The sequence below is a fragment of the Ammospiza nelsoni genome, chromosome 1, assembly GCF_027579445.1.
Source record: "Ammospiza nelsoni isolate bAmmNel1 chromosome 1, bAmmNel1.pri, whole genome shotgun sequence".
NCBI classification, from domain to species: Eukaryota; Metazoa; Chordata; class Aves; order Passeriformes; family Passerellidae; genus Ammospiza; species Ammospiza nelsoni.
In genome coordinates, this window is record NC_080633.1 from 151,798,588 (window position 1) to 151,815,822 (window position 17,235).

A 17,235-nucleotide genomic window follows, 5' to 3' on the forward strand; every position below is an offset into this window, starting at 1 on the left:
AAAGGGACAAGAACATTTCAGGTGCACAGTTAGATCTCCAAACACAACAGAGAATCTCAAAAACCCACAGAGCTGCAGCAAGCCAGGAAAAGGAGGGAAAGGGGAGCTGTGATAGGATTTATGCAATTTTTAGGATGTTCAGCACACCATGCCCAGCACAAAAGAAGTAACACCATTACCTGGTGAGCATCTGGAATGCAGCTGCCTGTTCCTTGCTCAGCCACAAACAACATCACTGACTTATTTTCCATGCTCCAAGCCAGAGCTTCCTGAGTTTTCTGAAGAGATTTTATGCTACAGAAAGAATAATGGGCATTCTTCCCCATTTCCTAAGCCTAAAAATTCTTTACTTAAAGTGAATTAGCTCTGCCAAATCTCAGCACCCCACTCAGCAGCCTTCTCCTGAAAATCTCTAACCACTTTTTGGGGGAAAGACTATAAAAAATAAACTGAATGAAACTGATTTTGTCAGACAAAAAATAATATGGGTAGTGAACAGAGCAACAACAGTAGAGTATCTTATGGACGTTTCTTCAACCTAAAAGCACTTTAAAAGGGCATTATAGATTCATTGATTCATAGATTTTAAAAGCCAGAGAGAGAGCAATTCTGATTATCCAACCTGATTTCCTCCCATAAAATTTTGTCCCATCACTCCCACATCAAGACTGGAGACTGCAGCTGGACTAAAGTAAATCTTATAAAAAAGATATTTGAATCTTGATCTTAAATTCAAGATTCAAATATCTTATAAAAAAGATATTTGAATCTTGAATCTTGATCCTGGCAAAGCCAAATCCATCAAGCCCCCTCTACAAGCAGTTCTAATGGCTGGTTACCCCCATATAGAAGAATTGTATTTATCTAGCTTTAACTCTTATCTTCTGATGTCCTCCTATGTGAGAACAATAGATTAACGAGCCCCTTGTTATCTATGTGATATCTTTCTTCCTAGAGAGATACTTACACAGCAAGATTGAGTCCTCTTGGATGTCTCAAACAGAAATTTGGATGGCACAAATTTTAAAGTCTGATTTTCAGGCATCAAACAATTTTGGCTTTTCTCTGCACCCTCTCCATTTTTGCAAAATAGTTTTAAGTGCAAGTATTGTCATTATCTGCTTCACAGAGCACTCAGTTCAGGCAACTTTTAAGAGGAAACACATCCTCACTATCTCAAGAGGAGAAATAACAACAGTGGTTGTCAAACATGAATTGAAGGGGTTAAGGCAATTCCAACAAAGAATGAAAACAGAAATTGGGTTGTGGTATTTCGAAAGTGATGTGCCATTCACCTTTAGGTTTTCTCAGGATAAAACTCCACTGTGGAAGGAGTTGTGTTTGAAGCACAGGGGCACATCAAGTCAGCCCTAATCTGGCCAGGTTGGTCATGAACAGCACACACAGGCTCAGGAGAAGGTTGCACAAATTCAGTCTGAGCCTTCAGTTTGGAAGCAGAAGTGCTACTACCACTCATCACTGGCATTGTCAAATTAAAACTATTGGTGCTGGAGCAGCCAAAATTTGTTCTAAAGCAGGTATTTCTGTGCTTTATGGTATGGTTGTTCACCCACCTGAAAGCCAAGTATCACAGCTGGGAGGTTCAAGCTGCCACAGTGGCCATAATCCCTTTTTTACATGGGATGTGTGTCACCAATTCAAGGGTCACCAATCCCTTCTAATCACAGAAAAATTGGTGCTTGAATTTTCCTGGGAGATGAAGCACACACAACTCATCAAAAGTGGAGACAACTACATTTTAGAAGTTTTTAATTCTTAGAACATCCCTGTTCTAAAAAGGATCTTGCTACAATGACCAGGACTGTACCCTGGAACACACTGGGGAAGAATTTCACAAATAAGGAGGCACTAAAGTCCTTTCCCTACACTTAGGTCAGGCCTCTCTGTCACCTAAGACACAAAAAGAACAGACACAGAGGCTGTCCAGATGATTCCAAAGCAATTTCCAGGTCTATTGTAAAATCAGCACTGATCATTTCAGATCCCAGTCTGACACTGGCATGTTTTAGAACTGGGGTACAATGGCATTACCTTCAACTCAGCAATTTCAGTTTACATCTGTATGCAAGATAAATTCCTCCAGCCTAACCCACCAAAACTGATGAACCAGAGCTTGTTTCAAAGGAAGGAGGACTCTACATCTCTAGGAGCTGGGGAGATACCCCTGTCCAACCTAGAGAGTGAAGAACAGCAGAATTTTGTTGTTTTTCTAAGGGAGATAGATGTTTTGCAAGCTCATGTGACAGGCTCTGAACACAGCAGTGCTGCAACATATTTGAAAACAAGCCTGGCTTGTTCCACCTTTCTGAGCTCTCAGCTCTCTATTGTAACAGATGACACAATTAAAAATAGAAAAAAAAAAAGGATGTGGTCTCAGCAAGGATTGGAATGTATCTGTGCCTGTTGGATGGAACATATGGTGGAATATTTTTACATCTTTTAAGGAGCTATGTGTTGGACATTTGCTGCTGCTCGTGAGATACAGGAGCAGAAAAGCTGCATTAATATTTGCTCCCCGACAAGAGGAGCTGCCAGGGGCCGTGGCCATGCACAGGAATCATCAGCAGGACAGCACAGAAGGCACCAGGAAAGCTCTCATTTTACTCACCATTGGAGTTAATTCGGAAGACATTAGCTGAAGTCTCCTGAAAAAGTTCCTGCAGCTCACTGGGATCAATCTGAGTGGCTGTGAAGAGAAAAACAGGAAAAAAAATAAAGTGTTAATATTGGACACCACCAATCACTTTGAAAGGGGATGGTGCTTTGGAAAGGGATGTAGATTCCTGCTTGCTGCAGAAATTTAGCCCAGGTAGGGTGGTCTGATGCTGCTTTACACAGGGCCTGGTGGTGGAACTTGCACTGGGCAGACAAATCCAGCGCCGCCAGGGCAGTGAAGATGCTGCTGCAACACAGTGGATGCAGCCCACATGGACTGAGATGGCATTTGTAGGGATTGTCAGCAACCTGAATACAAATAATTCCATAAGTCCTCATTTACCAAGTGGGAGTATCAGAACCACGAGTGAATGAGAAGCCCCAATGCCAAGTGATGGCTACCCAGCACTTTCCAGAGCAGGAGAGCCCACAGCAGGTCCTGCCTGTGGAAAAAGCAGTGAGCAGAGGGCACCTGCTCTGTGGGGTCAAAGCTTTTGGGGCAGGAGGGAACTGGGAACTCAGTGGGATTCCTCTCCTAACCCCCAAGAGGGGTTCCTCTTCTTACCATTCCTTCCTGATAGCTCAAATGCAATGGACAATGTATCAGTGCCAGGAATTTTTACTGCTGGTGCACAGAAAAATTCTCACAACTTCATTCCCATAGTCCCCACTTAAGCAAGGTACTCAAATCTGCCCTAACAGAAGAACACAGAAGTGAGGGTTTGAATATTTTGGGGTTTCATGTTTGGTGGAAGTTGGGGTGGGGGTTTTTTGGTTGGTTGTTTATTATTATTATTATTATTATTATTATTATTATTATTATTATTATTATTATTATTATTATTATTATTATTATTATTGCTGTTTTGGGGCTTTTTGTTTGGTTGGTTTTGAGGTTTTTGTTGTTGTTGTTATTTTGTTGTTTTGTTTTTTTTTTTTTTTTTTTTATATAGGATTTTTTTGGTTCTTTTCTGGTTTGCTTTGGTTTTTCAGCTGCATTTCCCAACTTTAAAATTCCTGAAACTGTCCCCAGATTCTCCACATTTTCATCACCCCCAGAGAAAGAGTCATGTGATGGTGGACTGAGCTATGCTAGAGAATCACAGAATATTTTGGGTTGGAAGAGACTTTGAAGATCATCCAGTTCCATCCCCTGCCATGGGCAGTGACACTTTTCACTATTCCAGGTTGCTCCAAACCCCATCCAACCTGACCTTGGACACTTCCAGGGATGGAGCATCCACAGCTTCTCTGGGCAAGCTGTGCCAGGACTTCCAGACCTTCAAAGGGAAGAATTTCTTCCCAATATCCACCCTAAATCCACCTTCCTTCACCTTAAAATCATTAATTATGGCTGTATTAAGTCCATCTCAGAGTAAGGATACAACACACAAATAAGCTGTAACTAGGCATTTCAATTTTGATTGATCACAGTCACCAGAGAAACACTCATTTGTAATGATGTCTTTGTCACCAGTTTTACGTCAGCAGCTTTCCAGATTTTTTTTTTTTATTCTGTCCCTCCCACCTGTGTCAGCTTTTGTGGCGTTCCCAGAAACTTTGGTCACATCCTGAAGCATCCCAGGGCTTGTCCACCCAACAGAGTCCAACAGCCCCTGTTATCCCCCAGCTGCTCCTCTGAGGCGAAGCATCTCAGGCTCAAACAGGAGCTGAGATTCATTTATTTAAGTCAGCAGACTGGAATTCTGATTTACTCTGCATCCCTTCACCAAATTTCCCTAAGCTGCTAAAGCACCACACGCCCAACCTGCACGTGCCAGAGCAGAAAGACAACGATGGAACAAGGCAAAAATGAAGAAAATTAGGCGAAAGGAGAAGCCTGCTGGGTGCACAGCTCAGGTTAGGGCTGAGGATGCATCTCCCAGTGCTGGAGGAGCAGCTGCACATCCAGAGAGCAGAATTTCCACTGTTCCTCGCACTCACAGAGATGGCTCAGCCCCGTAACAGCTGTAAATAAAGTCATGGATCAGCCTGTCAGCATGACACAAATCCAGGGTATTAAATGCAGTTTAATCCAAATGCACAGGGCCTCATTGCTGGAGATTTTCCCACTCTTCTCTTCCTGCAATTTCTCCTAAATCAGCTGTCCCAGACACTCCTTTCCTTTGTTCTATTGTGATGGTGCTCACAGGGGTCTCAGGATGAGGGAAGAGACAAGGATCTGACTCCACGTTTCAGAAGGCTTGATCTATTATTTTATGATATATATTATATTAAAACTATACTAAAAGAATAGAAGAAAGCATTTAATCAGAAAGCTAGCTAAGAATAGAAAAGGAAAGAATGAATAACAAAGGTTTGTGTCTCAGACAGAGTCCGAGCCAGCTGACTGTGATTGGCCATAAATTAGAAACAACTCTATGAGACCAATCACAGATGCACCTGTTGCATTCCACAGCAGCAGACAATCATTGTTTATATTTTGTTCCTGAAGTCTCTCAGCTTCTCAAGAGAAAAAATCCTAAGGAAAGGATTTTTCATAAAATGTGTCTGTGACAGTTCTATAGAGGAGGCTGCAGAACAGCAGAAATTATTGTGGTCTCCCCTGTCCCCCAGGAATTTCATTTGTTAGTAACAAAGTCCATCTCTCATTAAATAACTGGTGAAAAAGCAGCACAGGAAAAGATTTTTAGGTCTTTACAGACTGTGATTACCCCCATTTTAGGAGTTTTTTATTGGATTTTTAGCATGCTAACATGTTCCAGAGAAAACTGGTCTGCACATTTTGGGATAGAACTCATTTTGGATCGGTGGGTTTTTTTTTAACTTCTTTTTTAATTCTTTCCTTAGAAACACTAAATTTTCCTTAAAAGATTTTTATCCTGGCCCAGTGATCCTGAATCTACATGCACTGAGGTACTGAGCAAAGCCCCAGATGAACCATGAAGCAACCAAACCAAGGGCTGGGGTTTTTTTCTATTTTTAATTGTGCCATCTCAGTTGGAATCCCCCAGCTGGGAACAGCTGGGAATTAAATCCCCAAATAATCCAGGCTGCAGAATCCAGTGTGCTCCCACCTGGGGACACTCCTGTCCAGCCTCCAGCAGGTGCCTCTGGAGTCATTTCAAATGCCAGAGTCACACCAGGAGTCAACATGAAATTTCCCAAATGTTGCAAGAAAGCACCAATTTCACTGAGAAGAAAATGCAGAGCAACACTGAGAGCCCAGAATTGTTCCATGAAGTTAAAAACTACCAAAGAATTCAGGTGCTAATTTGGGAGGGTGAGATTTATTTCTATTTATTGGTGCGAGACCAGTTTTCTCACCCTGTGCCTCAATTCCCTAATGGGAAAGAGACAATGCATGTGGATCACACTCTGAAATCATGGAAATAATTAATTTTTTAAGCCTCCATGTATTCATTGTAGTCAAAATTATATAAATGGAAAAGGACTGTGAGCTTACAAACTCCTCCTCAAAGGCCTCTCAGTCCACACCTATCCAACAGCACAATCACTCTCACATCAAAAAAATGCAAATTAAACCAAAAAAAAACCCCAACCAACAAAACAAATTAAACTTTTGTCCAAAATTTCCAAACAATTGCTTTGAAAATGCAATTCAAGGAGAATGTTGTTTTGTTTTTTTTTCTGAGAAAATTGCACTGTATCTGGCTTGCAGTTTCCTGCCCCTAGACTTTTTATTTCATGTCACAGCATGCTGCCAGTTCTGGCTTTTATTTCGTTTTTATTTTGCAAAAGAAAAGAAAATAGTAACAAGGAAAGCTGTTTTAACTACTCCAATTTCAAGCTCCAACACATCAAGCCGAGATGTTGCAACTATTCATGGAGGATGCAGCAGCTCAAGCAGACAAACAGAACAATTTAAAAACAGCAGCAGAAAGCAAAGCAAAACTGCCTCTGTGCTACCAAGCCAAGGAAGAAAAACCAAGACTGAGAAGTAAAGTGGATGTGAAGTCTGATAAAAAATTACCCATCTTTGATTACATCAAGTGAATGCTTAAACATTATGATTCCCCAAGAAGGATTAGGAGGTTTCTGATATGCAATAAGTGATGTTATGCATTAAATGCATGTCCTGACACTAACAGAGTTCAGGGACTCAGCTGGGAAAATGACTTTTATTTGCACTGGGATTCCTCAAGGCTGTGAAGGCTTTACAGTGGATGAGTCACAGAATCCCAGATGCAAATGGTTTCTCCTTTACTGCCTTAAATGGACATTTAAATGGACATTCCAAAAAAAAAAAAAAAAAAAATTGTACTGTTTCCATTTATTTTTCCAGGAAAATCACCTTGGATCCCAGGACAGCCCAACTTCCTCTGCTATCAGTTCAACCTCCTCCTTGCCTAGCATATACTGATTTCCTGCTATATTCATTGCTGTTATATTTATTTTTTTTCATAGAAATCACAGAATGTTTGGGGTTGGAAGGGACCCTAAATATCATCTGGTCCTGCCACCATGGGCAGGGACAATTTCCACCAGACCAGGTCCCTCAAACTCTCATCAACCAACTCCTAAAGCAGCAGCAAACAATGGCATTTCTGATATTTGCCTATTTAATTATTTGTTTCTTTGCCTGAAAAGATCCACAGGCACCCAGGTAGGTGCAACAGATGGAAAAAAAGGGTTTTTCATAGTATCTGTTCTGACAAAGCAAAATATGTCACTGCACACTCTGCAGCTGTGGGTGGGACCTTGAGGAAATTTGTGACTTGGGTGTGGAGTTTTAGCTCAGAAATTGCAAAAATCTGGACAAAAATCTGTGAAGCTGCAGCAAGTTTAAATCCAGCCATGCAGCATCACCTCACACCCATCTGGTGGGCAGGGCTGGCCTCTCAGACCTCTGTGTCACCTGTGACACTCTGGATCAATGCAAAAAAGGAGAAAAAGAAAAAAAAGGAAAGAAAAAGGAAACTGAATCATGGAATCAGTTAGGTTGGAAAAAACCTTTGAATCCAACCATTAACCAAGCATCACCACTGAACTGTGTGCCTTGAGAGTCACTTCTACACATCTTTGAAATATCTCCAGGGATTTTGACTCAGTCACTTCCCCTGACACCCTGTTCCCATGACTGATGACCCTTTCATTGAAGAAATTGTTCCTAATGTCCAATACAAACCTCACCCTGTGAATCTTGAGGCCATTTCCTCTTTTTCTACCATTTCCTACTTGGGGAAGTGACAGACCCCAGCCTGGCTGCAATGTCCCTTCAGGGAATTGTGAGGAGTGGTTGAGAAGCTTAAAAATCCAGGCAAGCCTTACACATGATTTTTGCAACCACTGTTTCAGAGAACATTCAGAGTGCATCACTTTCCACGATTCAGAGCAATTATAATCTTTAATTCATCACAATTTTGTCTACAGGAGACAACTCTGGGTGAGGAATGGACAGTGGAGGGATGTGGTGTCTGTGCTTGGAGCAAAATAGAACCCAAGGACAAAAATAGACCCAAGCACCACCAGCAGCAGCTTTGGTAGGGAAGGAGAAATCCCAGCAGGAATTTATTTCAGTTCCTCTTTAGGACAAGCCAAATACGATGCCTGACCAGGCTTATAAGGTCCTGTCTGGAGTGAGCTGGATAAAATTAATATAAAATTAATGTAAAAGGGAATTGCTGGAGGTCCAGGACAGCACTCATGGCAAAGGAACCTACAGGAACATCCTTCACTTAATGTTAATGAAAAGCACCCGTGTTTGCCACGTTAATCTTCCTTTCCTATTAATTATTTCACACTAATTTGGAGCTCCTAATGGCTTTTCTGCAGCCAGGTGAAGTCAATTCCCTCCCTGAACTCAATTTGGCAGCAAACTCAAAATAACCTATAAGTTGCAAAGAAGAAGCTGCTGTAATTAAAGTAACTCAGGTAAAATGGGGGAAAAAAGGAAAAACAGGACAAGAATTTGATCTTTCTACTTACAATACCTAATGTGGCTGTAGCAAAGCAACTCAGCACCCCAAACTGCCATGGATTTATCACCAAAGCACCACCAAGAATTATATCTATGGTCTGGTAAAGAAAGTCACAGATTTCCTGCATCTCCTCTCCTTTGAAAGCTTTAACTGAGGTTACAGAAACTCCCACAGAAAATTACTTGGTCTCCAAACTCCTCTTTTGTGCCATGAAACACCTATAAGGAGTGAAAAAAAGCAGGCAGGAAGCAACCTGCTCACTCTGATTTCAAACCATCCACCCCAAATCCTGAATTTACCTCCAGCAGTGTGGGTTCAGCCCCATCACACCCAGTCCTGTGGATTAACCCTTTCACAGCTGAGCTGAGTGGATGAGTCTCACCCATCCAGCATCTTGTTCCTCCTCCAGGACCACTCAAGCCATTGCAAAGCTTCGATTCCCCCCTTTTCATACCATTATCCAAGAGAATAATTCCTCATTGAGGACTGAGATCCACAATGAGAGCCATGAAATGAACTCCAGGGAGAAGAAAAGATTGATTTTTGGCTGCTGGCCAGAGAGGAAAAGAGATTTGCTCTGGAGAAAAAATGTGGTAAATTCATGTCAATTCAACAAGAGTTGGCATTAAAGTGAAAAGGTGGAAGAAGGTGAAGGAGGCCAAAGACAAGAATCAGTAAAGAGAAAGGAGCAGATTGTCATGTAAGGAAAAAAATGCAAAAGGCAAGAAGTGATGGGGACACAGACACCTGCACCCACCCCAGACCTTTCAGCCCTTTAGTCCCCAATACTAAAAAGCTTCCCAGGGTGTTCCTCCCTGTGGATTCTTGGTGTCTGATCCCACGTTCCACACAGCCCTTGGTTTCTTCCACTCCCAGAACATTGTTTTGGTCTTCCATTGCCTTCCCCTTTTATATAAACCACAGGAACCTTGATTCTCCTCATCACCTCTGCTCTCCTGTTGACACTGGTCAGAAAATGCTTCAACAAACACCAGGACAGAAAGGATTAGCCAAGGATGTGTTTGAACAAAGTTATTTTCCTCAAAACATTGAGCTTAAAATAGAAAAGGAAATGGAAGAGAATGAAAGAATCATGTGTACTGTGAAGTTGCTCCTGGCGTGCAAGCTTGGGAGGTTTTTATTTCCTGCTGATGAAATTTGAGTGAAATAAGTGATAAAGGGAAATGTAAGCAAAAATCACACTCATCAGGCAATGTGATTTTCATCAGTGCTGTAAAATGTGAGGCTGCTTCACATGGAAAAGCTCTGAGGCCTTTGCTACAGCTTTGTCCAAAAGGGCCTGGGTCTCCTCAGCACGGCCACAGCACAAAGAGGGGGCACATTTGGAATTACAAGTGTGAAAATTGGGATCAATCTGGTGTTTGCACCAATCCTCCCTCAATGCCCTCCTCACACAGCAGGGTCAGTGTGTTCAAGAACTCAATTCCCCACGGGTTAACTCAAGGTCTGTTTGCATTAACACTTATAAACTCCTATTCTCTTTTTTTTTAACTTTTTTTAATAATCTTCCCAATTTGTCCAAGTTCTCCTGAATGTACAAAATACATTTTTCTTGGTTTTAGAAATGAAGTTTTACCTGAAGGCAAAATTCTTCTCAGCTGGAACAAAAGGTTTCATCCTACCCATCTAAAAGGGAGAGGTGTTAGGTAGTGAAGTACCTGCCTACTTCTCCTCTCCCTAAGGGAAAACCAATAATCAGAATTGATTGAGTTGGAAGAGACCTACAAGGACCATTGAAGTCCAACTCCTGGACCTGAACAGGACAATCCCAAAATTACATCATATGTCGGAAAGCATTGTCCAAAAGCTTCTTTGCCTCAGACAGGCTTGGTACTGTCCTTGTGCCCAACCACCCTCTGGGTGAAGAAACTTTTCCTAATATCCAATAAACCTCCCCTGACATGATTTCAGACCATTCCCTCAGGTCCTGTCAGTGGTCACCAGAGAGGAGAGATCAGTGCCTGCCCTTCCATTTCAAGGACATTGTTCCCACCTCACTTCCCCACCAGATAATACTCCCAGAAAAAATTACAGAGAAAATGAAAGTAAAACCAACCCATCTGCTTTCACTGAATAGATTTTTTTTTTCTTTAAGAGTTCTACCACAGCTACAGCAATTTGGCCAGAGGAGACAGAAGTTTCATAATCTCTAAGCCAAATTAAGTTCAGGGCCTAAATTCAACAAGTGGATAAGGCCAAGGAGGCAAAGCAGGCAGGGAGAATCATTTCATGTTGGTAAGGATCCTGCCTAGGGTCTCATTTTTGTCTTGGGTTCTCCGAAACAGTTTAAATACCTAAACCTTAACCAAACCTCTAAATTTACACTAATTAACACATTTCCAGAGAAATAAGTGCAGTGTCCCCATAACCAATGCTCCTGGTAGAGCTTGCAAGTTTGAACTGGAGCTCAGCACGGTTCTTTCTAGGAAAAGCCTAGAAAATATAATATAAGAGAAGCCTTGAATACAGAGACAATACACATTTCTGAGAGAAATAATAAATACATTGCCAATGCCTAGGGAAGTCTAGGAAGCCAAGGAAAAGGGCTATTCAGGAAAAAGTTTCCCATGTAATTAAGGCTAGGGAAGTGGGACCAAAACTCGGCAGCTTGGCAAGTGTCTGTGCCCTTGGTGGCACAGCAGGCACTGCAAGGGACACTCCAGCCATGGAGAATTATCCCTTATGGAATTCCAGAAGGTAAAGGGTGATAATTAATTAGCAGTAAAAGTCAACTTCAGAAATTAAAGAAGATACAGGATTTAGAAAGTCTGTCCTGCACAACCTGGCTGAGGAAAAAGGCTACACAATTACTGCACTCTCATTTAAATCAGCGAATAGATGATTTTTGTCCTAAACCACTTAGAAGGAGCATTAAACCCAGAAGTGCTTTGCCTAATTCCCATCTCCACCATGAGGGAAACAGCCCCATGCTATTCCAAACACAGCACCAAGTCCTCTGCCACAAAAATACAAACCTCTGTGTACCCAAGAGCTGGTTCAAAGAGAAAAGGAAACATTAGGAAATGTTAGAGATCCATGAGGCACTGGCATAAGTTGCCAGGAGAAGTTGTGGATGGGTCAGCCATGGAAGTGTTCAAGGAAAAGCTGAATGGGACCCTGAGCAACCTGTTGTAGTGGAAGGTGAGTTGGAACAAGATGATTTTGAATGTCCCATCCAACCCAAATGATTCTATGGTTCTATGATTAATTATCTTTTCACAGTGCAATCAAGATTCAGTCAGATTTGCTTTGCATTATTTCTGGTTAAGATGTTTTTGTTCACTTTGGTTTCCTTCTTTAGCAAGTATGCAAATAACAAACTGCTGAAGAAGAAAGGAAAAGACTCTCCAGTGAATAGCACCTCACCTGGTGTGTCCAGGACAGCACAGACAGTGCCAGAGTCCCAGCTCAGGTACAAGTGTGGCCAAGGAAATCTGAAATTGTGCTAAACTCATAGAAATCATAGAAGGGTTTGGGTTGGAAGGGACCTTCAACATCATCCAGTTCCAACGCCCTGCCAGGGCTGGAGAAATGTGTCAACAGCTCATTGTTCAGCTTTGCCAAACCTTTGGATCCATGTCTCTGAGGGTGCATCTCCAACTTTCTCACAGCAGCCACAAACAGCCTCCCAAACCCACCCATGTGCTACTGAGGGGAATAAAGAGAAATATCCAAACTGTTCCTAGAGCCAGCCCTGAGAAAAACACTGTGCCAGACCATGCCCTGACTCTTGGTTATGTGGAGAGGCTCCTCCTTGGGGACATCACACATTCCATGAGCCCAGAGTGAGCAATCAGCATCCCTGCCCAAATTCCCCCCAGTTCTGGAGGAGGATTTTGCAAGTGAACGGCAAATCCATGACCAAAATCCTGGAAAATCAGAAGGCACAGTCTTGACAAGGTGCAGAGAACTCCCAGAGAGGATCAGAAAGAGCACAAGAAAAAGCTGTTGGCACAAGGTGTCACTCAGAAGATGAGCTGCACTCCATTGTAAAAGCAAACTGCTGGATAAAGCAGACATGCTGCTTCCAACTCATGATGGGGAGGAAAACACTCAACAAAACTCAAACAAAACTTCCAACCAAACAACAAACTTTGCTACATTACTACCCTAACGGTTTATTTCAATTTATTATTAACAAGTTCCATGCTTTTGAAAAAACACTAGAAATATATCAGATATTTTTCCCAGCAGAAAGTGACAGTTTGTGCTCCTCACTCTTTTCTTCCCAAGCTTGTTAAAGATGCCAGACAGCAACATCAGCCTTCAGTACAAAACCTGACATTCCCTACATCTGCATTAATGCTGCCAGAGAAATCTGTTCTCATCCTATGCTCCTGCTTAGGCAGCACGGAACAAAAACTAAACTGTTGATTTAGTGGAAGGAAATGTCAAAGACTCACGAGGCTGTTACTAAAATAAAGAGCCCATCACTTCATGGGGGCAGCACAATGGCTAAAAGTGACTTGAAGGTCAGGCAAGGTTGGCAGCCCATGGGGAGGGAGCTGGTGGGATCCTCAGCCCTGTTCCACCTGCTCAAAACCTCCTAAAATGAACAAAATAATTCAGAGAACTCACACTTTCACCACGGGAATCCACACAGGCTGCAGTGCTCTTCTCCAGATGGGACAATTAGGGGAAAAGTTGATTTTCTGTGATGGTTAAATGCAAAATAGACTTCGGATTTTAAGCAAAATTTTATGGAGGATAAATGCAGAGCAGAGCTAGGTAGTGAATTTAGAAGCTGCTAATTTTGGCAGTGTGGAAATTTTGGTTTTGGTTGGACAGTTTTACAATTAAGAGTTTTTTCTCCATTTTTAAGCAGTGGGGAGACAAACTTTAAAAGATTTTGCATAATTCTGATGTCTTACCAAGGTGCAGTTAAGTCCCTTCTAAATGAAAAAAATCACTTTGTTTTTGGTATTGTTTTTTAGTATTATTTTTGCTGGTAGTGGATTAGGATATAGTTAAAAGGACAATTCATTTTTGATTGAAATAAATCAATGTACTAGAAAATAGCAATTAATTTTTGAAATATCCCTATCAAACCCTATTGCTTCTTGCTTTTCAAGATGGAAAGTCTAATCATGTTCCCTCCTTCATGCTCCAAAGCAGTGGCAAAAGCAAGCATTAAGGCAGTGTCTGCCTGAATTTTTGAAAAGAATACCTAAGTCATTAAAAAAAACCAAAAAATGCAATTTAAGGTATTTGACAGTTTGTTTCATTTTTTAATATTGATGCTGTATGAGGATATAAATCAAACCTGAGTGAAAGCAAGTTTTGTTTGTACTGCCATGTTCCTGGGATAGTCTGCAGTCCTGTGTTAATGCAAACACAAACAACAGCACCAACAGCATGAGAAAATGTAAAGGAATTGACTGGAAAAGCAAAGTGGAAATGATTAATCTTACACTTGCTGCCCGAGCTGTTGGGAGTGTAATGTGAAAACAGCCAGCAAAAAAGATGAAGAATCCAAATATTTTTGAAATGTCGTTATTTAAAAATTTATTGGTGATATAAATCACAAAATACTCTTTTTATTTTTAAACTGGCACTTAATCAGCCTCTCTTCTGGTCTTATTAATGAACTCAGCACTAATTGCCTTAGAAAATATCTTTTTAAAGATTCAGGCTATTAATGACAAGATGGAGATGATTTTTTTCCCTGATTAAGTCCATGTGATGCAAGTGAGTGGTAGCAGAAAAAAAAAAAACATCCCTATGAACAAAAGAGAGAAACCCAATAAAATATTACCTTGCCATGACCTTCCAGATGAACAAACACATCCCATTGGGATGGACACTGTGAATGCTCCATCCATAGAAGTGTCCAAGGCCAGGTTGGATGGCGCTTGGAGTAGCTTGGGACAGTGGAAGGTGTCCCTGTCCATTGCGGGGTTTGGAATTGGATGATTTAAGTTCCTTTCCAACCCAAACCATTCCATGATCCAGCTAAATGGATATTTCTACACAGTGGAAGGTGTCCCTGTCCATGGCAGGGTTTGGAATTGGGTGATTTAAGCTCCTTTCCAACCCAAACCATTCCATGTTCCAGCTAAATTGATATTTCTACACTCCCTGTAAATATGATGCTGGACCCTCAAGTTTGTTCCAGAGTCAACACTTGTTGCAGCACAAAGCTGTAGAATTTCAAGTGCAGAAAATGCCTTTTCTTCCCATTTTCTTTTTCTTCATAACTTTCTTCATAACTCAAATTCAAGCCATTTCAAGGACACACAAGAAAAATTGCTCCCACAGTAAGTAAAACCAAAAATCTCAGAGAGACCTTGCAGAGTAATTGAGACCTGCATGAAGAGTTTTCACAAACTAAAAGCCCTGGAGAGATGGAGTGAGATTGAGGATGACAGGACAGCAGAAATTGCTGAAACAGAGACAAAGTGGATGCAATGGAAAGTAGCAATGGAGCAGTGCAACAGCTGGCATCCATCGATGGGAAAAAGAGGTTGTGCATGGGTAATGTTGTAAATGCTGGAGTAGATTTCCCCACAAAAAGTTCCAACTGATGCAGCCTCCTCTTCTGGAGAGCTTCAACTCTCCATCAAAGAAAAGAACGGAGGAAGGTAATTTATTAGACTTTAAAAAAAAAAAGAAAAATGTTAATACACCCCTTGCCATTTATTGGGAATCTTTATCATGTTTAAATAAGAAAACCATACTGCTAATTCATGCATCATACTTTATATACCTTCTCAGCATTACTGAATAGAGGAAGGAAAATTACTCTTGTTTGCTTAAGATTAACCATAATAGAAACCATCTGGCTCCAAGAATCAGCTCTTTTGGAAGAAATCATAAAACCTATACAGGGTTTTATAATCCATATGTACCAGAGCCCATACGTCGTTCAGGAAGATGAAGTGCCATCTGCTAGAGCTTCTGGAAGTCTCCTGGGCTTGTTTCTGTGGGACATTTGATGTGGATCTGGCCACCCACAGCTTATGGAATCTGCAGCTGGTCAGCAGAGGTTGTAGCAGTGGCCATAGGATGTTTCTTGTTACACAATTATTGCTGTAGTTATTCCCTGGAAAGGAAGGACTGGCACAGGAGGCACCAGCTCAGCTGCCTCTCCCTGGGATTCACATGGATCAAATTTTGATTTCTCAGACCCTGAGCCCTTTTATTGTTCCTCACAGTGAAATGGTCAATGTGGGGAAACATTTCACAGGATTAGTAATTTTTTTTTTTACACATTCACTCAGGAAGAGTGTGTCCCCATGTACCAAGGGAGGAGTAGAGGAGAGCATCCTCTTACTGCCGTGTATTGCATAGAAAAAAACATTGCTGTTCCACAGATTATTTCAGCTATAAACATTGAGTTGTAGAATGGTTTGGGTTGGAGGAGATGATAAAAATCCTCTTCTCCCAACCTCTTGCCATGGGCAGGGACACCTGTCACTATCCCAGGTTGCTCCAAGTCCTGTCCAGCCTGGTCCTGGACATTTCCAGGGTTGGGGCAGCCACAGCTGCTCTGGGAAACCTGTGCCAGTGCCTCATCATCCTCACAGTAAAGAATTTCTTACACATATCTAATCTAAATCCATTCTCCCTTGTCCTCTACACACCCTTATAAGAAGTAATATCACAGACCTGTTACTGTACAAGGAAACCTCTTACTCAGCACAGCAACACAGCCCTAAAAGGACAGAGCTAAAAAATAAAATTCAGGTAAAAGAGAAGTTCATTAGAAGTTGTGCAAAGTTACAGAGGAAATGGAGTTTCTCCATGTATGATGTGATTTGGACAATGAGCTTTATGCCCACACTTGCACACAAAAGAAAAGGACTATATGGGAGTTACCATTAATTTGACATTATTAAAGTGTCCTCTGCACCTTTGTAAAGCAAAAATATCCCTTCCTCATGGGTAAACCAGCAGCATTTACACTGCACTGGGGCTCAGCCCCATGTTCAGGAGGACTGATCCATCCTCAGGGTCAACTGTGCCTTCAGCTTCAAGACAAAAAGTGGCTTTTTTGCTGTTTAATTCAGCAGAACTTTGCTCTGTTCCTCATTCTCAGCAGGAGTCATTAAATATCTGCAGACCAGATTTTGCTCTCCATCTTAATTGAAAAGACTCTATTATATACTTGAATACAGACTTTCTCCCTTTCTTTCAAAATAAAACTGAGACGTGGCTTGAAGTATTTGCCTAAAAAAAAAAAAAAAAAAAAAAAAAAAACAAATTCCACAGCACAGTGATACTGATGAGTATGAGAAAGTGGAAGTGACAGGAAACTGATGAAGAAAAGGCTGAGTTAAATTTTTTAAACAACTGGTTTATTAGCTGAAGCATTCTGGTTTAGATCAACAGATACAAATGCCAAACCCAGTAAGCTGGTTTCAGCTGAAAGACTTTTTCCTTCCTCCCTTTACCATCGTTGAAGCAGCCCCTTGCAAGCTTTCAAAGGGAAATGTTTTGACATTCTGAACTGAAATACCGTGTTTTCAAAATTTGCCCATATTAAAAAAAAATGAAATAGCAAGAAAATTAGAAAAAAGAGGCTTTCCCCCAAATATTTGTGTTAGTGCAACTCTCCTTTATTTTTTTTTTTTTCATTTGCAGATAAGTTCTAAACATAATTGGCAGCTGAGGTCAAGGAAAACCCTTCCCCACA

The 17,235-nt window shown here is 41.3% G+C and overlaps 1 protein-coding gene across 2 annotated transcripts in view; it reads right to left on the reverse strand.

Annotated features, from left to right (window-relative positions):
* Positions 1-17,235, reverse strand: part of TSNARE1 (t-SNARE domain containing 1) — a 472,330-nt gene that overhangs the window by 313,956 nt on the left and 141,139 nt on the right. For both annotated transcript variants that reach the window (XM_059478742.1, XM_059478733.1), the window contains exon 5: positions 2,630-2,707. In XM_059478742.1, coding sequence (XP_059334725.1) covers positions 2,630-2,707 — 78 coding nt within the window. The remainder of the gene's footprint in view (positions 1-2,629; positions 2,708-17,235) is intronic.